We start from the raw sequence: 19,991 nt of genomic DNA on the forward strand, positions 1-19,991 counted from the left end.
CTGCTGGATCACAGCCTCCCCTCCCCAGCTGTGGGACCCCTAAGGAGTGAGCCCCTAGTCAGCCTGCCATGGGCCCCTGGCCCTCCCCCCTGAGCCCCTCCATGAGCCCCTAAGGGTGAGCCCCTCCATGGCCCCGCAGCCCTCCACCCACCCTCCCAGCAGGCCCCCACTCTAGCACAGTGACTCCTGCACACCCTGACACAGAGCCAGCACCCGAGGCCCCGCTCCAAGGGATCTGTCTGCACCTAGTTTTGTTAAGGTGAAAAGGCCTGTTCCCCTGTCACTCTGCGCTGATCAGAGTCCAGGCATAGATCCCCACATATCCCCCAGCCAACATCCCTTCAGGAGCGGTTCCGGGAAGCCATTTCTCGACAGCTCAGGTACCTGCTTCTTGGGGCTGCTCGTTCCAGACACCCTGGGAGAGAAACCACTCTCAACAGCCTTCGCTATCACCCAGCAGCCCGGGCCGGAAGTGCCAACAGCTGAGCCGCTGCGTGCTGGCGACCGATCCCACGGGACCTGTTTGAGGGAAGTGTGTCCCCCCAGAACTAGCCCAGTGTGGGAGGGGCATTTCCGAAAACCAGGCAGAGACTTCAAAGGACCCTTACATCGAACGCGAGGGAATGGACGTCTTTAGCCAAAGTCTGGGCTGCTTCCCAAACATGAGAGAAAAGAGCCTTCCCCGAGAGGTCCCCTGAACAAGCGAGGGTGGGCAACGCCAGGCTAGTTGAAAGGAAGGGTCAAAATGTTATACAAGCTATGCTGGGATCCGCTGGCGGGTGGGTCGCTGGGGGGGGGGGGGAGGGAGAGACACAGGTTGGTTCGGAGAGCAGAGGGGTGAGGCCAGATCCTGCAAGGGCTTCAGACAGCAGCCTCTCTGTGCACTGTCCCAGCTGCTGCCCAGTCTCAGACTGGCCTGGCTTTCCAGGGAGAGCTGGGGAGCCCTGGGAAGGGTGTGGGTCTGAGATGCACGGGGAGCCCGAGGGAGGCTGCTGCTTTCATTCCTCACTCCTGCAATCTGGATTCCCAGTAACGGATGACTGGGGTGGCTCTAAAGCCCACTCCCTGTCTGAGATGTCTAGGCCAGCGGGGAGCAGGGAGAAGATGGCCTGGTGCCTTTCCACAGTGCACTCGCACTTTGGCTTTGGAAACAAAAAATTCATTGTTTTATAAGAAGTTGTCCTTTTCCGCGTAGTTTTACAGGCCAAGGGAGAGGTTGTTCTCCAGGACCAAGGTTGCCCTGTGCTGGGAACTGGGGGATCTGGCTTGGGGACAGGCAAGATGGTACTGGAGGGCTGGCTATGAGACACACAGACAAGCAGTAGCAGTATATTCCCATCTACCAGGTACGGCGCTCTGGTAACAAAGGCAGGGCATGAAGTGAACGCAATGGGAGGTCCCAGCTGGATCTCCCATTTGCTGAGGTCAGCTCCTCAGCCATCGTGGTTTGCAGTCACCCATGTGAGGGCAGTAAATGCTTAGAAGGGGGCCTGTTCTGTATCACTCTAGACACCAGCCAGGTGCTGTGTAGGACTGAATGGCAGCGGCCCTGGCTGAACAGTGACAACGAGCAGCTCGGCAGGCCCTCAGCACTGATTGGGGAGCTCTGCTGGGGTGATGGCCACCATTCTGGCCAGCCCGCCCCCCTGGGACTAAACAGGGCACCGCCAGGGCTAAAAGCACAGATCTATAGACCCCAAGGCAAGACAAGACTGTCGTGATCTTCTAGTCTGACCTGTAGGACACAGGCCAGAGACCAGCCCACAATAATTCCCAGAGAAGATCTGTTAGAAAAACACCCAGTCTTGATTTAAAAATGGCCAGGGATGGAGAATCCCCCATGGCCCCTAGTAAGTTGTTCCAGTGGTTAATAACTCTCACTTACTCCCAGTCTGAATGTATCTAGTTTTAGCTTCTAGCCATTTGGTCGTGTTGCCCCTTCCTCTGCCAGACTGAAGAGCCCATTAACAAACATTTGCTCCCCATGTTGAGACTTATAGACTGTGAGAAAGTCACCCCTTAACCACTCTTGGTTAAGCTAAATAGATTGAGCTCCTTGAGTTGATCACTATAAGGCAGGTTTTCTAATCCTTCAGTCAGTCTCATGGCTCTTCTCTGAACCCTTACCAACTTCTTAACATCCTTCATGAACTGTGGGCACCAGACCGGTACACAGGATTCCAGCAGAGGTCGCAGCAGTGCCAGATAGAGAGGTACAATAATCTCTCTACTCACACGCAAGATTCCCCTGTTTCTGCATCCCAGGATCACATTAGTCTTTTTTGCCATAGCATCGCACTGGGAGTTCATGTGCAGCTGATTATCCATCCTGACTCCCAAATCTTTTTCAGAGTCCCTACTACCAGGGTTAGAGTCCCCCAGCCTGTAAGTATGGCCTGCATGCTTTGTTCCCAGATGTACACATTTAGCTATATTAAAATGCAGATTGTTTGTTTGCGCCCCGGTTATGAAGTGATCCAGATTGCTCTTTACCCGTGACCTTCACCTATACTGCTCTTCACTATTTACCACCCTGCCCCTCCCAGTGATGATTTTATGTTTGCTTCCAGATCACTAATGAAAATGTTAAATAGTGTAGGGCCAAGAACTGATCCCTGCAAGACATCACTAGAAACACCCCTGATCAGTGATGATTCCGTTTAGTTACATTTTGAGACCCATCAGTTAGCCAGCATTGAACATGTTCATTTTATATCTTTGTAGTTTTTTAACCATAATTTTGTGCAGTTCCAAGACACCTCACAGAAGTCTAAATCTCTTATATCAACACTATTACCTTCATCAACCAGACTTGTCATCTCATCCAAGAATGATAAAGCTAGTTTGACATCATCTATTTTCCATACACCCATGCTGACTGGCATTAATTAAATGACCCTCCGTTATTAATCAAGTCCCATATCAACGACTCCATTATCTTACCCAAGGTCTATGTCAGACTGACAGGCCTATAATGACCCGAGTTACCCCATTTACCCTTTTTAAATATTGGCACAACATTAACCTTTCATGAGCAGCTGCAGCTCCCCAGCTGGGTCTCTGGCAGGCTCCCAGCCTCTGTGATTGGCACAGAGGGGGATGTGTGGGTCACGCCACTGAACGGAGAGCATGAGCACCAGCCTGCACAAGGGTCAGCACGGAGCCCAGTGTGCTGTCGGACTATGCCTGGCCCAATGGGCCCGTGCCAGTGCAGAGCAGTACTCATGGCAATCTAAACTCAGCTCTCTCTCAGCAAAGATGAGGGCATCATGTTGGGATGCTGCCTGTTCTCCGCTCACCATGCTGGGATGCTGCCCCTTACTCCTCTCAAACAGGTCAGTGCCTGGTCAGCAGACTGGGCTCTTCATATCGCCAGTGGCTGAAGGCACTGGGCCAAGCCTGCTCTCCCCAGAGTCTGCTGGGAGACGTGTCTGAATAACGATCCAGCCCTCCCTTCTGTGACCTAGGCCCTGGAACAATGGCAGTGGGGCCATGCCAGGCAGGAGGGCAAGAAGGCTCTCTCTCCCAGAGCCCAACAGCTGCTGATGTCAGTAGCAAGCAGAAGAGGGGACAGACAGAAATTGCTTCCCTGGGGCAAGGAAGGGGGATCCTACAAGTGTTTCATCATTACTGTACTGGACTATGTGTATTCCCGTACTGCGCAGAGACTCCAGATGAGAGCGGGTCCTATTGTTCTGGGTGTTGCACCAATCCTGACCAAGATGAGGCCCCCACTGTGCTGGGTGCTGCACAGACCCTGACCGAGATCAGGGCCCCAATTATGCTGGGAGCTGCATAGACCCTAATGGAGATCAGGGCCCACATTGTGCTGGGCGCTGCACAAATCCTGAGTGATATCGGGGCCCCCACAGTCCCTGCCTCAAAGAGACCCATTCCAATGCATTATAACTGAAGCAGGGTGGAAGGCTGTCATCACCAGCAGTATGGGAGGGGCCTGTATCTGGGGCAGAATCTGTACCGAGACCCACCTCTGACAAGCAGCTGTGTGTGTTTGGCAGTGCCCCAGGGACTGGGTCCAATTACCTTTTGCTGCTCTGTGGGGACACATTTCACTGCCTGGAAAGCATAGGGGCTAGAACTAGGGGTGGTGCCTTGCCCCCTGGCTTAAAGTGGTTTCCATCAGATACAGGGTTTACAATTTGGTTCAGGTTTCAGAGTAACAGCCATGTTAGTCTGTATTCGCAAAAAGAAAAGGAGTACTTGTGGCACCTTAGAGACTAACCAATTTATTTGAGCATGAGCTTTCGTGAGCTACAGTGAAGTGAGCTGTAGCTCACGAAAGCTTATGCTCAAATAAATTGGTTAGTCTCTAAGGAGCCACAAGTACTCCTTTTCAATTTGGTTCAATAGCTCTCAGCACCCCCATTACATATTGCTCCAGCCCCCTGCTGGAAAGGTCCGTTCCCAAGAGGGATGGCCGCTGGGGTATAACTGGTTTCCCTGCTTTGGGCCCCGAAGTTTGGGAGGTGGAAGGAGTGATCCAGAGACAGAGAGAGAAAGAAGAGACGACAGAAAGCCTTGAGAAATAGAAAGATTTATTTAGCAAAAGCCAATAGATAAACACCACCACCCAGGGGTTAAGTGCACTTACATTGACAGGCTGGCTTTCCAGATCGACTGAATACACAGTTAGTAACACAACAGTTGTAGGAAAGGAAAGGACAAAAAAATAGATCTATCTTGATCCTCAGCCAAGACCCACCACCACAGTGTGAGGCTGGAGAGGAGGTTCCTAGGCAGCATGGAGTTTGGAGGAGGAGAATTTACAGCTGTCCAGTTCCAGGGCCCAGCACGATGCAGGAAAGAGTTGCAGCCCAGCCCTGGGACGCCTATGAGATGCACACTGGAGCCTTCCAGCAATGCCCCTTCACATTGCTTCACACCACGTTCAAAGGTGGCCCTCAAGAGAAGGGGCAGCTCTCAGAACCAACAGCAGCCACCCTGTCCCTACCCCCATCCTGAGAGGAAGCAGACAAGAGTGATGAGAAAAAGGATGAGTTGGAAGCAGGCCAAGTGAGCCAGCTGCCTGCAGGCACCTAGTCCCTGTGGGGGTGTCCCAGTGCCATGGCTCCAAGAGTGACTCCCAGGGGCATGGGTCTCTCACTAGGACGCCTGCTCCCTCCGGGTTGGCTGTTCCTGCTCCTACCTGTGCTGTGCAGAGCAGGTCTGAGCTAGGGAGCAGAGGCCTGGGGCAAGGGGAGGAGAGGGGAACAGGACTGATCCTGCCACAAGCAAAAGGGAGGGTGAGAGCCTCACAATAAGGTCCTTCCTTCCTTCCTCCCTCCCTCCCTCCCGCTGCCCTGCTCTCTGCCCCTCCTTCATGTGTCAGCCAGCCAGACCCTGACTCCTGCCTATTGCATCTGGTAATGCTGCTCATTCTCCAGCCCACCCCACCCCCCACAGGCCTTGCTGCATTAACTCTCTCACATGCCAAGTCCCCTCTCCAGCCCCTCCAAAGGTCCCAGGGAGTCCCCTCAGCTCCCGCTGCCATTCTTACCCTTATCCCCCTGCACTCTCATCTCTCTCTTCTTCCCTTTCCCAGCTGCAACCAGCTCCGCAACCTATCTCCTATCCATGCATCAGGCCTAGCCAGGCTGCTGGTGTCCCCATCCCCTCCCACCTAAAGTGCTGCCTGGCCAACTTCCCACCCCCTCTGCCAGTGCCCACCTGCCCCTTCCAGGCCTGCAGGGGATGGGTGCAAGCTCAACCCACCCAACCCCTGCCTCTTGCCCGGCAGCCCAACAGCCCAGCTGAGCTCTGAGCGGGACCACGCCAGGCATTGCAGCTTCACAGTCCCTCAGAAGCCCATCTGGCCAGGAGGCCCTCCTCTCCACTACCCTGCCTGTCTGAATGACAGCACCTGGTCCAATCCCAGCCCTGGTGAGAGGAGGGGACATTGGTGGGAAGACACAGCCATTGCCACCACCTCGCCCTCCATCCAGTGGGTCAAATAAGCCCCAGCCAGGGCGCTCCTGGACACCTCGCTGCAGCTCAACACACAGACATCAGTTAAACACTCCTCCCACCTATGGCTGCCCCCAGCTCCAGACACCAGCTGACGACTGTGGTTCAGGCCCCCCCCCCCCCGTGCCTGCACTGTAGTTAGTGTGGATTGCAGCCCCCACCTGCTGGGGGGCCCATCAGCCCTGTGCTCCTCACTGCGCTGACCCCACAGAACAGCAGCTCACAGGCCAGATCTCAGTGGCTTCTACACCCCCTGTGCCAGAGATAGTGGCTCTCACTGCCAGGGGCCCTGCCCGTTAGCGTTCCCCAAAGGTGCCACCAGACGGTGCCTGTGGCAGGTGGTGCTGGGGGTGGGCTCAGGAGGAGCAGGCAGAAGGTGCAGGAGAAAAGGAAGAGAGATCAGAGGAGCAGTGGGAGCAGAGGGGAAGAGAGGAAGAATCCATTCCCCAGCCCCCATGTCCTCAGGGGAGCAGAGGGAATGTCAGTGTCTGTCCTGACTCCTGGTCCTGCGACCAACAGCCTGAGGAACAGGCAGGGAGAGCCGCAGGTCACATGGGAGTGTCAGGGCTGGAGGGATGTCTCAGGCAGACGTCACCTTCCAGCCTGGGGCCCCGGGACAGCCATCCCACTGTGGGCACTCTGGCGGGACATCACTGGGACAGGCTGTTGGTCAGCAGGGTCCCAGACCTGATTGGTGGAGACAGTGGTATGATGTAACAGCTTTTCACCAGGATGCAGGAGGGGAGGAGGCGGGGAACAGCTCCCTCACCCGTGTAGGGCTCTGTCAACAGGGTCTGTCAACCTGGCCCCGGCCTGGCCTGGCCTGGCATCCTCCCTGGCGCTCTGGCTGGTTTCCTCCTGTATTGGGTTAGCTCAAACACTGAGCGTCCCAGCTTGTGATATGAGGCAAGGGGGCAGCTCACAGCACTGGGGCACGGCAGCACTGGGCGTGCAAGGGCACGACTGGAATTTCATGACCATCTGTAACTTATTTAGAAGCCAATTTAGGAGAGGGCCCCTTACGCCCCCACAGACTTCAATCACCTGCATGTTCAAGTCATCATTCAAAATCAAAATAATGCACAGAAATTGGGTATACAAAAGCCAACTAATTATTGTAATCAGGAAACTGGTTTTCAAAACACTCCCTTAGGCGAGTGAGCATTCCAAAGATCTCAGGGCCACATTCCCAAAGGTTATCCCAAACTGCCTTCACAGTGGCTAAGAGCACATTTATTTGCATGCACACAAGTGTATCCCCTTTCAGTTACAAAAATCTGCACTTGCAAGGGCATCGTTTTGCATAAACAAAAATCCACATTTGCAAGTGCATTTGTGTGCACAAACAGAGTTGTCAGCTCGCATAATCTGAGTCATAAAGCTCCAGATCCTGGAGGCATGTGATGACACGAGAACCTTAGCTTTCCTTTACAAAAAAAAGCAAGCTTTTAGCCCTCGCAGTTGTGGAGAAAAGCCTGAAAACAGGATCCAAGTGCCCCCTAAAGGCTCAGAAATCAGAAAGCAAAGAAAAAGAGCCCTAGTTATTTTTGAAAGCCAATCTCATGGTCTCTGGAGCCTGCCTCCTGAGTTCTGAATGCGGGCAGCTGACCAGACTGCAGAAACCTTCACGATTTATCACAGATTTTTCTTGACCACTGGGAGGCAGAATCTTTAGAGATTTTGGCCCCATTTGTCCTGGTGTTGATATGAGTCTAAAAGGCCAGTTAGATCCACTCCAGTGGAACCAGAACCATCCTCAAGAAACCTTATCATGACTGGTGCCTTTCCTGGCTTCCACCCATCAGTGCAGCTCCGACTGCTGGCTGTAAGACACAGCATGTGTCGGGCACAGAGATGGGGAGAATGGCCCTTAGCCGAAGGCCCCTCCAGCCAGCAGCTAGTGGGTGAGCTAATCGACAGTGTTATGGTGACGTGTCAGTCCTTGGGAGCGGAGTGAACTGTTCACAGCTGCCCTTGAGAGCGTCGTAAATGAACCCAGAGTGCTGGGGACATGGTGGCCTTGCCCTGGGGTTGCAGGCTCTGAGTTTCGCACTGCACGTGCCAGGTAATTCAGACAGAACAAGCATAGCTGATGTGGATGTCCAGGCCGGGCTTTCTGCAGAGGCAGCCAGGAGAGGGGGGCCCAGCAGGCAATGCCTGGGGCCCAAAGGGGGTGAGGCAGGGCAAGCTGGGACCAGGAGGGGAAAGGATGCAGCAGCCTTTGCTTCCCATCACTGTGCTGCTCTTCTGGAGCCCTGCTTTCCTGCTCTAGCACGTCTCTGCTCTGAGCCCGTAGAATCTCCCCAGCCAGTCTAAGGTTCCTGTCCTGTCTCCATTCCAGTCCTCCAGTCCTGCCCTCACCCCCCCACTCCACAGCTCTCTCCATGGCCAGCACCCCTGCACTCACCCCCCCCCCACTTCCCGCGTCACCGCCACACACACCTGGAACCCACCTGCTAATGCCCCATGAACTCACCCCTTACCCTCCCGCAGACGGACCCAGGTTCCCTGCTCACTGCGCTCTCCCTACTAGTGGCTCCAGAGAGAAGCTGCTCCCCAGCCAGCTCTGAACCCCAAAGGCTCGCAGGACTCCGGGGACGGTCAGGAGGCCCAGCAAGGAAGTTTGCACATGGCCCTGCCCTAGTGTCAGGGCTAATGGCATCACAGCGAATCGTCAGGGGAAAGCTGAGAGCAGGCAGCGACTGGAGGTAACTCCAAGCCCCAGAGAGGGGTCAGATCTGTGGGTAGGGCACTGCCGGAGCCCCTCATGCAATCCTTTGGAGCCCTGTTCTACCTGCTTTTGTCAACTTCCTGTCTTTTCAGTCTGCCACCTCTTCAGGGCATAGCCAGTGCAGCCACAACAGGGCCCGATCCTGTCCTGGGTCCTGGGTGCTACAGCTAGACAGTCCATCCTAATGAACTTGCTCCCATCTGCTTTCTGAGATCGCCAAGCTTTACTGAGTTACTGACAGGCACATTCAGCCTTTGCGCCCTCCGAGCAAAGCCTTTTCCCTGGGAATCTGCTCTGCCCCTCCAATCAAATGTTAACGCAGCCCCATGGGGACAGCAAGCAACCACTCCCATGACAGCAAGGCCCATCAGTACAGCCTTCTCCACACCATTGACCCAGCCAGGCCGCACAGCCTGGAGAACTTACCAGACAGCTTGAAAGCAAACAGGGGGAAGTGGGGCCTATCTGCTAGGGAGCCAGAGCAGCCAATCTGCCCAAAACATGAAAAAGCCCTGAGACTTTGGCCTGCCAGGAGTGTGTGGGGTACACGCCACTGAAGAGTTTGGCTCCCTGAACTTGTGGAATTTCCTGACTTCATCACTGCATTAACATCAGCTTTGGCATTTCATTTCCCTGGATTTACTTAAGGAAAAAGAAAATAGGAAGAAGCCAGTGATGCGGAGCTGCTCTGCTGCCGGGATCTCCTGCTTCCGCCCTGCTCTCGCTGCACACCCCTAGAGAGCTGAGGACAAAGAAAGTGTGCTGGAAGATGACACAATACTGAGGTTAGTCAAGACTAGGAAGGCCAGCAAGCCCTATTCGAGTGAGAATGGCTGGTGTGACGGCAGGGGAAAGTGTCTCAACAAGTGCATGGTAATGCCTGATCTGTGATTCACAGAATGATAGAAGATTAGGGTTGGAAGAGACCTCAAGAGACCATCTAGTCCAATCCCCTGCTCAAAGCAGGACCAACCCCAACTAAATCATCCCAGCCAGGGTTTGTCAAGCCTGGCCTTAAAAACCTCTAAGGATGAAAATTCCACCACCTCCCTAGGTAACCCATTCCAGTGCTTCACCACCCTCTTAGTGAAACATGTTTCCTAATATCCAACCTAGACCTCCCCCACTGCAACTTGAGACCATTGCTCCTTGTTCTGTCATCTGCCACCACTGAGAACAGCCTAGCTCCATCCTCTTTGGAAAACCCCTTCAGGTAGTTGAAGGCTGCTATCAAATCCCCCCTCACTCTTCTCTTCAGCAGACTAAATAACCCCACTTCCCTCAGCCTCTCCTCGTAAATCACGCGCCCCAGCCCACTAATAATTTTCGTTGCCCTCCGCTGGACTCTCTCCAATTTCTCCACATCCCTTCTATAGTGTGGGGACCAAAACCGGAGGCAATACTCCAGATGTGGCTTCACCAGTGCCAAATAGAGGGGAATAATCACTTCCCTTGATCTGTTGGCAATGCTCCTACTAATGCAGCCCAATATGCCATTGGCCTTGGCAACAAGGGCATACTGCTGACTCATAACCAGCTTCTTGTCCACTGTAATCCCCAGGTCCTTTTCTGTAGAACTGTTGCTTAGCCAGTCGGTCCCCAGCCTGTAGCAGTGCATGGGATTCTTCCTTCCTAAGTGCAGAACTCTGCACTTGTCCTTTTTGAACCTCATCAGATTTCTTTTGTCCCAATCCTCTAATTTGTCTAGGTCACTCTGGACTCTATCCCTACCCTCCAGAGTATCTACCTCTCCCCGCAGGTTAGTGTCATCTGCGAACTTGCTGAGGGTGCAATTAATCCCATCATCCAGATAATTAATAAAGATGGTGAACAAAACCAGCCCCAGGACTGACCCCTGGGGCACTCCGCCTGATACCGGCGGTCAACTAGACATCAAGCCATTGATCACTACCAGTTGAGCCCGACAATCTAGCCTGTTTTCTATCTACCTTATAGTCCATTCATCCAATCCATACTTTTTTAACTTGCTGGCAAGAATACTGTGGGAGGCCATAACAAAAGCTTTGCTAAAGTCAAGATATATCACATCCACCACAGAGCCAGTTATCTTATCATAGAAGGCAATCAGGTTGGTCAGGCATGACTTGCCCCTCGTGAATCCATGTTGACTGTTCCTGATCACCTTCATCTCCTCCAAGTGCTTCAAAATGGATTCTTTGAGGACCTGCCCCATGATTTTGCCAGGGACTGAAGTGAGGCTGACTGCTCTGTAGTTCCCCAGGTTCTCTTTTTTCCTTTTTTAAAATATGGGCACTATATTTGCCTTTTTCCAACTGTCCGGGACCTCCCCCAATTGCCACAAATTAAGCCATGTTAAGCCATGCTGGTTGCCTGCCATATTTGCTATTCTTTCTGCACTTGGCGATGGCTTGTTCCTGCGTCCTCAATAAGGCTTCTTTAAAATACACGGGGGGCTGAGATGGACCTGAATGGCTCAGGTTCGACCCGGGCATGACTGGAACAGCGAGTATCCCAGTTCATCACTCAGCAGTGTGCAGAACAGCTGCACAAGACTGGAAGGGAGACCAACTCCAAAACCGGTACCATGGAGAGCGAGGCTGGCACCTGCCTGGTAGACTCGGGTTCAATTCCCTGTGCAGCACAGACTTGGGCTCTGTGCCTCAGTGCCCATCTGTACAGTGGGCAATAGCTTTGCCTGGCCTCCCAGGGGGGTGTGGGCATGAATACACTACGGCTGGGACATGCTCCGCTGCCACTGGCTACGTGGGGAGCTCAGAGAGCTAGGATCTGTTATACAGACAGGGGGCATTCCCTGACCTGCAATAGTGAGATCAGGTCTGGCCCCCAGGAATCAAAGGGGCCCCAGAGGCAAGTGCCCACAATGCCAAGAGGCTCCATCTGAGGATGGGGAGTTTCAAGTACTGGGTGGCCTCTCACTGAAATCTATAGCTCGACTCCGCTGGGAGCAGAGGTGATTACCCCTACACTGAGCTCCTGTGACCATCCCCCTGACTCTGCTCTGTTTGGAGAGGGGATGAACAGGAGGGGACATGACAGGGCCACGTCAAAGACTGAATAGGATAAGAAAGCAGGTGGGAATGCCGTCCCAGTGAGAACCAGGGGAGGTACACTGATGATGAAAGGCAATGAATCTAACGCTGACCAAGGGAAATGGACAGTGAGCCTGTGGAACTACTTGCCACAGGATGTTATAGGGCCAAGAACTTGGTAGGATTCAGAAAAGGGTTATAGATTTTATGGCTAATGAAAATATCCCCAGTTCCACTACAGAGGACAAAGCCATGCCATGGACTTACAGCCACACATTGCTGGCCATAGCCTATGGAGTCTGATCAGAGCAGAAGCTGTGCCAGGCTGGCAGAGCCTTGGGGCAGCGCGGTGAGGGTCCTGCGAAAGTGACTGCACATCGAAGGAGGGTATGTGTCTGTACCCGCTCTGTGGCTGGCTGGGTGGGTGGGACTGCTCGCTGACTGTTCTAGCAGAGGGATACCTGCCTGTGCACACTCAGTCTCCTCCTCTCTCACAGCAAGGCCAGGGCATGCCCTGACAGCTCTGAGAGCCTGCTGGGATGGCGTGGGCTGCAGGGAGCACAGCCCTGGCTTTGTCCTGCCACAGGGGCGGAGAGGGAACTTTTACTGCCTACCCTGGCCTAAAGCCCTGAACTGAGCACTGGCCTCCAGCAGCTGCTTCCCTCCCCAAGACTGTCTCCTCCCTGTCTCGGTCTGGAGACAGCCACCCTCCTACACAGCGATCTCATCATCCAGGCTGTCCCCCAGGCCCTGCTTGTGCCGTACGTTGAGCAGACGCAGTGGCTCCTCCTGGGCCCACGAGTCGTGCTCCTCGCTCTCGTCCGTGTTGGACTCGTACTCCGAGGCGATGCCCGACTCGCGGAACTTGATGAGCTCCAGGCTGCCCAGGAGCGGCTCTGACGGTGACGTGGTGCCCGGCGGGAAGCGGAAGTACTCCAGCTTCACCAAGCAGTCACTCCTACCTATGGGGCTGCCCAGGGCATGGGTGGAGTCAGGGCCAGGGCCCAGCAGCGGCAGGTGTAGGTCCTCAGGCTTCGGGGTGATGGAGTCGCACAGCACTGGCATGGCATTGCAGCGGTAAGTGATCTCCAGCAGACTGTCCTGGGAACCTACTGGAAGAGAGGAGGGCAGTCAGAGCGGGCACGGCCTAGGGCATCACTGACCCCTCACACAGGCTGGCAGACAGCCACCAGGCACACAGGCCTGCTCTAGATCTCAACCCATGGCCAAGAGCCCACCCCGATCAGTGCTGTTCACATGGGGAGCTGAAGCTGATGGAGGGTGGAGGGGTAGGTGAGGATCTAGCTGAACAAACAGCAACAGGGAAAAGCATGGACAGCCCCCAAAGATAACACCCCCCCAACACCTGCACACACACAACCCCATAGCCATGACGTGTGCACGGCCCTGCCCCAATAACACCCAGCCCCTGTACGCCCACCATACACAACCATAGCCTTGACGTGCACATGGCGCTGCCCCATACATCCAGCCCCCTCACACCCACCGTGAACTGCCCCTGCACCCCTGAAATATGCACACGGCCCTGAAAACACCTAGCCCCCGCATCCCCACCACACACAAACACCCCCATACACTCCCATCATGTGCACACGGCTCTGCCCCAATAACACCCATCCCCCCCATGCCCACCACACACAAACATCCTCCCCCACACCTCTGACATGTGCACATGATCCTGGTAACACCCAGATGCCGCACACCCACCACACAGAAACACCCCCTCACCCCTGACATGACCCTGCCCCAATAACACCCAGTCCCTGCGCCCACAGCTGCCCCCGCACAGCTGAGGAAAGTACACGCAGGGACTCTCCCCGCAGGGTGCCCATTATAAATTCTCTCTCCCTGGGCATCCTGGCGCAGGGACCAGGAGACATGGGGCAGTCTCTTGCATGCCACAAACCCTGGGGTGCAAAGGGGTGGGGCTGTCTAGCTGCCGTGGGTCACCCCCCCACCCCACAAGGGGATGTGGTCACTGCAGGCCTGAGTCAGGCAGTGAGTCGGGGCACTGACCCCTGGGAACTGGACTGATGTGTGTGCATGGCACACCCACCCTGGCCATGGGCTGTGTCATGCACACTCTGCGGTGACCCCCTCCCCCTGGCATTCACGGGGATCCCCTCTCCAGGGAGTGCTGGGGACCATGGCACGGGCACACCGCCGGAGCGGGGCAGAACGGGGAGGGATCGGAAGTCCCTTGTGCCCTGGTGAATCAGCACGGAGCTCAGCAACAAGCACCTCCATGCTGTGCTCCTGGGTCCCTGTACTGGCTGGGGGCCGCAGCAAGGCTGGGGAAGGAGCTCTTACTGGTGTTGCTTCCTGACAGCTTCAGCTCCAGCTCCTGCACCTGCCTGACCAGCAGCGAGATGTGCTGGAGCATGTCCTTGTTCTGCAGCAAGAGCTGGTGCACACGCGCCTGGGCCTCCAGCCGAGCTGCTGCCTCTGCAGCCAGCTGGTCCTTCAGCAAGTGAACCTGTCGGAGAGACGTGGAGACACAGCGAGTGGGTGTGTGCGTGCCAGGACAGGCTGCCTGCGCCGAGCCGGGGGTCCAAGCCTGGAGTTCCAGCCTGCTGCTAGACTGAGATTCATGCATCCTGCCCGCGCCCCCAGCCTGCTGCTAGAGCAAGCCCGCCCGTAGCCCCAGCCTGCAGTGCCGCCAGTCAGATGCCCACTCCCCTTAGCCACCTGTTCTCTCAGCCAGGCACAGTGGTGGCTGTTGGCAGAGCGGGACCTCAGGTCCAGCTCAGAGAGACTCTCCCCTGGGAGCCATCCCAGTGTTGGGAGCTGTTACTCTGGGCTGGGGATGTCGCCAGTTGCTCTGCTCTAGGACAGCAAGCAGGAGAAGGAGGGAGAGATTTATACCAGTCTGCAGAAGTCCTGGACCCACAAAGCCCTTCCAGACTTTGCCCAGAGTGCTAGTAAGTCCATTCCCCATTCCAGTCTCACAGGGACCCTGCAGCCACAGGGCAGCATGGGACAGGGGGCATGCTAGCATCTGTCCCCCGTCCACACTGCATCCAGCATGGAGTCCCTTCTGCTTCATACCAGGGTGCCTAGCCATGGGACAGATCTGTCTGGCCCAAGCAGAAAGAACTCCCACAGAGGCTGTGCTGAGATTGGGCAGGGGAAGCAGGAGCACTGGCACCTGCTGGCAGTGGTGGAATTGTAGTTCAAAGCTGCAGGCACCAAGGCGTGCTGTCAGGAGCAGGGGAGCTGGAAGTTCCCAGTGGGACAGCTGCCTGTCCCCACATAAAGGGGCAGCCCCATGGTTTTCAAAGGCCGTTCAGCTGCAGGTGAGGGCCAGGCTAGCTCATCTTGAGACAGACTCTCCCTGGAACCCTAACCATGGCTCCCTGGAGCTGCCAGTGAAACAAGTTTCTCTGGGTGTGTCCACACTGCAGTTAGGCACCGGCAATTTGCAATGTAGATGCTGGGATCTTGCATCCTCTCACCTCGCAGGGTCCTAGAGTCCAGACTTCAGCCCAAGTCCAGATGTCTACAATGCAAACAGCCCCTTAGCCTGGCCCTGCAACCTGTGTCAGCTGGCACGGGCCGGCTGTGGGGTTTTAAATGCAGTGCAGACAGACCCACTGAGACCTGAAGCTGATTCCCCCCTGCAGCAGCGTGCCCTGACCTCTAGGTCCATGGCCAACCCTGAGCATCGGAGAATGTGGGGCCCTGCCCCAGAAGAGCCCTGCCCAGCCCAGTCCAAGCCATGGCAGTCTGGACAATTCCTGGCTGCATTTACATTCCTGCTGAGCTGCGCTGTTCTGAATGAGGGTCGTAGCTGGGCCGGGCCCCTGCCCAGGAGACAAGGACAGTTGATACCCATGATATTTCACTGGCCCACGCACCACACAGAGCAAACAAGCCCTCAGCACTCATCAGGTGTGAGACCTAGACAGTAGGGTCAGTACACTCTGCACACATTAGCCAGCCCCTGACTGTCAGTCCTAGTAGGCTGGCTGGGCCGGGCTAGGCTGTGTGCCCCTCTGGCCCCTGGGGTGTGGCGTCCCATTGTGTGCCTCCACACCGTGGGGCCAGCAGTGCTGGGGCCTGTTGTGCTGCCTGCCCCTACCCATAGCACAGGGGATTGGCTTGCAGCACAGTGAGATTCCCGGAGCGCTATGTGTGAGTCACTGCAGGGGCAGCTGGGCCAGGGGCAGGGCATGTGGTGTGGGGAAGGATGTCTGTGGGTTCCCCGATGGCCCTGGCAGAGTGCGTATGGGGGACAGCTCTACTCCTTCCTTCAATCCCACAGCTCTCGCTGTCTCCCTGACTTCTCTTCCTAGCTGCCTCCCCTCAAACTGACCGGTGCCGTGGCCCACCTGGATCTGCCAGGCCCTCTCCCTCCCCGCGGACTGTCCCTGATGAATTCCCTTCCCCCACCCGGGGTGACCTTGGGCTCTCTCCTCCTGTGATACCTGACTTCCACCCCTCAGCCCTGGCTAAAATCAGACCTATCCCCTTGTCCAGGCCCACGCCGAGGCCCGCCTGCATCACCATAACCCAATGGCCACTTGTCACTCCAGACGTTCAGAACACAGCTACCCTCCCTCCATCTCCACCCAGTTTCAGACCCCCTCCTCTGCCTGCTCCTCCCTTCCTGCATCTAGGCCGAGCAACTTGGCTTTGCCTCCAGGGCTCTGCCACTTCTGGCTTATTCGCCTGTGTCCATTTCCACCCCACTCCTCCCAGCACACCAGCCTCTCACAAACCCCTCCACATGGCCCCCTGCGCACATGCTGCCGCCTGCACAGCCCCGCGCCCCGCTCGTGCTCGGCATGCTGGGGCAACAACCACCATGCGGGCAGTACCTGGGCCACGGCCACTTGTGTCTGTTGCGTCTGCTGCTGCAGAAGCTGCCGAAGAAGCTGCATTTGGTGATGAGTGGAGAGGGGAGTCCCCAGGTCCGGCAGCTGGGATGAGGAGGGGAGCAGCAGCTTGGGCGATGCAGTCAGGATACTCTCGGGGTGGAGGGAGCCCTGGAAAATATAGAGAAAAGCAAAGCCTGATCCAATCTGCGTGCTGCCCCTCAACATCCCACAGACACTCCAGTAACTCGCTCCCAGCTGAGCTGAGACCCCTGAGGGCCGGGCGGGTCGGTGCCTCATTCTTTGTACTCCCCTGGCTCCATCTGTCTGTAGCCATCTGTTTCAATTATCAGCTCTCTGGGCCAGGGACTGTAGCCCAGACCTGCAGGGGTACATAGTGCCTACCTCCCACACCAGTACACACCAGCGAGACCTGCTGTGTGCGAGAACAGCATTAATAGCTAATCACAATGACAACACTAATCCTTAGCAGGCACACAGCTCTGCCGTTCCAAAGCATCACACAGCTGTAGGCTAATGCGTTTGAGCCAGAACAACCATAGGGAGCTTAGTCTCTAACCTCTGACTTCAGTGCAAGCTAGGAGCCTAAGGAACTGACCTTCCTGGGCAGCAGCTCTGTCCTCCAGCTGTGTGCAGAGCAACCCACTGGCCAGGCCAGCAGGAGGCAGACACCCTGTAACAGACTGTGACACATAGGTGCTCGCTCTCCCTGCTGCTGGGGCTGGCTCGGTGGCTTAGGCTGACTTTGCTCCAGCAGGCGCTCACTGCTGCCCCCTGAACAGCCACTCAGCCTGGTGAGCTGCCCTGAGCACGATGCTCTCAGCCTGGGTCACCTTTGTGCACAGAGCCAGCGGCCGCCAACACATGCTCCAAAGCCAGAGCCAGAAGGGTGGGCCCAACCTCACTTGGGGTGGGTGGAGGTCAGAGATTTGCACCTCGGCTCACAGCCTTGCTCTAGCTGCTGGCAGCTGCCAGGGTTGGGGGCAGGAGGCAGCTCCCTGTGTGAACCCTCCTCAGCAACCTGTTTCTTCGCCTTCTGGCTTGTGAGCCCTTGGATTCCCTGGGTTGGATTTTCTGACTTTCTTCTGCAACCCGGGAGACCAGAAGCTTCCTCTTCTGAACAAATGGAAGGTGAGACTGTCATGTATTCACAGGCCTCCAGGAGCTGGGGCTTTACAAACACACCAAATAGCGAGAGACTCGTGATAAAACAGCAAGAGCTGGCACCACTGGCAAGATGATCCCTGGGGGACTGGCTCCCAGACAGGCTCTTGGTGTCTCACGGCTATGTGTAATGCCAACACACTCAGTTGTTGGAGGACGGGGTCAAACATAGCTCTTTTAGCCAAGGCTGTAGCTAGCTCATCACTCTCTAGCTCAGTGGTTCTCAACCAGGAGCACCCCTGGACTACCCAGAGGTCTTCCAGGGGGTACATCAACTCATCTAAGTCAGTGTTTCTCAACCTGGGGGTTGTGGGATGGCTTTGGGGAGGTCACAAGTGCAGCGCTGGAGTTGGGGGGTAGACACCACGCCATAGAGGGCCCTGTAATGCTGTTCCATGTTTCAGCACCCAGAAGCAGGGCTCAGGCTCCAGGGGTACAGTAGTCTGGAAAAGTTGAGAACCGCTACTTTGGCTGGTGTAGGTGCCACAAGAGTGGGACAGAGTGCCACACCAAGCAGGCTTGGATCACATAGGCAGCACCCTGACTCTTCACGCCAGCCATTCTGCTGGCTCCGTGACATGCTACGTCGCACCATTCCTCTCTCCTCCGGCACTTTGGGCAGCAGTGGGACTGCCCTGCCCCACCCTGGGTGGAGCAGATGGCCCCCAGCCTTAGAGGAGCCATACGAGTCTTACCTCCCCTAACCCCGTGGCACCCCACTAATGACACAGGGTTCAAGCCTCAATGCACTTGGCCGAACTCACAAGAGGCTCACTGCTGGGAGCATTGGTGCGAAGGGCTCCACAGCCGCTGGTGCATTGGGAGAGCGGTTCTAAGCAGTACAGTGCAGCGGTCGCAGGCTCAGCCCCCCCAACACGAGGGAAGGGGAGAGCCAGGAACGATGGGGGACCACTGGCAGAGCCCAGCAGAGCTGCGTGGTCGTGAGCTGGGGATTCACATGGCGCTTTCCCTACCAGACAAACCACATAGCTGGCTACATCGGTGCCATGAACACAGGGCCCATGTATCTGCACCCCGACTATTCAGCTCTCACTCCCCGAGGGTAGCCATTCTAGGGGATGCAGTGCAGGCAGGAGCGATGGGACCATCCCTTCGTCAGTACCTCTCTGTGTGCCAGAGCACTGTCAGCTGACAGAGGAGGACTCGGGCCCACTGGCTAGAGCAGGGGACTGGAAACCAGGACATCTGACTTCTATTCCTAGCACTGCTACCAACTTGTCATGTGAGCCACGGCCTGCTCCGTGTCTCGGCTTCCCCACACTCCAGTGGGTACTCACATACCTTGGATGGGGTTTGTTTGACTGAATTGGGGCAAGCTTGTACACTGTTGTGTGATCTCTGAGAAGCGGGGATAGGGGTGGGGAGAGGATCATCATCCTGGGGTGCCCCTGGTTCTCTGAACCCCCCTTGCAAGATGTGCTCTGGCCAACAATTCCCTCGCCATGGTACTCGCTCAGTCCTGATGTGTCCTGGCCAAGGACCGAGCCTCAGCTTTGGCAGGGCTGAGCGGGTGGGACAAATGCGCAGGACCACTGCCTAGGTGGATTAGCAGCACGGCTGCCCACTTGCAGGGATGGCTCTGGGATGCTCGGAGCCTCTGCAGGGCGAGTGGAAAGCCAATGTCCTAGGTTTTGCTGGTTGCCTGGTCTCTGAAGCACAAGCAGAACTCCTGGGTAAAGGGCGACTCTGCTCTGCTGGCCTCTGACACTGTCCAGACGTGCTGGGTTAATGCACCAGGTGATTCTCTCCTGCCAGCAGCTGTGTGGTCAGGCAGAGGGAGACGCAGCTCCACTCCTGCTGCTTTCCCTGGGAAACCAACATTGCTCTGTTCCCAGGAAATGCCACAGCCAACAGGAGCGAGGGGGCGACACAGGGACCAGTTTGTGTCTGGACTGCAGCAGTGCAGGGCACAGGGGAGAGGCTGAGTGCTGGGGGAGTTTCGGGGGAGAACAGGATGAGGGGGAGCCAGTGACTATGAGCTTCTTTTATTGTCAGGGGCTAACTGGAGGGGTGGGGGTAGGGGTTCCTCCCCTACTGGGAGATGGGATCAAGGAAGGGCCACTGCCCCTAACAGTGAGTAACGGAGCATGATAGCTGGACTCCCGTCCTGCGCTGCCGCTGCCCAGCACACCCCACAACAAGAGCTGGGCACTGCCACCCTCAGGGACCGGAGCTGGGTCTGCCACGTGCAGAACCACA

The 19,991-nt window shown here is 56.2% G+C and overlaps 1 protein-coding gene across 9 annotated transcripts in view; it reads right to left on the minus strand.

Moving 5' to 3' along the window:
• NOS1AP (nitric oxide synthase 1 adaptor protein) overlaps positions 1 to 19,991 on the minus strand; it is a 172,605-nt gene that overhangs the window by 26,460 nt on the left and 126,154 nt on the right. For 4 of the 9 annotated variants that reach the window (XM_075131436.1, XM_075131435.1, XM_075131432.1 and 1 more), the window contains 3 exons: positions 16,590 to 16,757; positions 14,011 to 14,245; positions 12,711 to 12,860 (listed from right to left, as the gene is read on the minus strand). In XM_075131436.1, coding sequence (XP_074987537.1) covers positions 12,711 to 12,860; positions 14,011 to 14,245; positions 16,590 to 16,757 — 553 coding nt within the window. Of the gene's footprint in view, positions 1 to 8,411; positions 12,861 to 14,010; positions 14,246 to 16,589; positions 16,758 to 19,991 lie in introns of those variants that run through there. The other 5 variants (XM_048859976.2, XM_048859978.2, XM_048859982.2 and 2 more) reach the window with 3 other exon arrangements.

This window comes from Caretta caretta, chromosome 8, assembly GCF_965140235.1.
Source record: "Caretta caretta isolate rCarCar2 chromosome 8, rCarCar1.hap1, whole genome shotgun sequence".
NCBI lineage: Eukaryota > Metazoa > Chordata > Testudines > Cheloniidae > Caretta > Caretta caretta.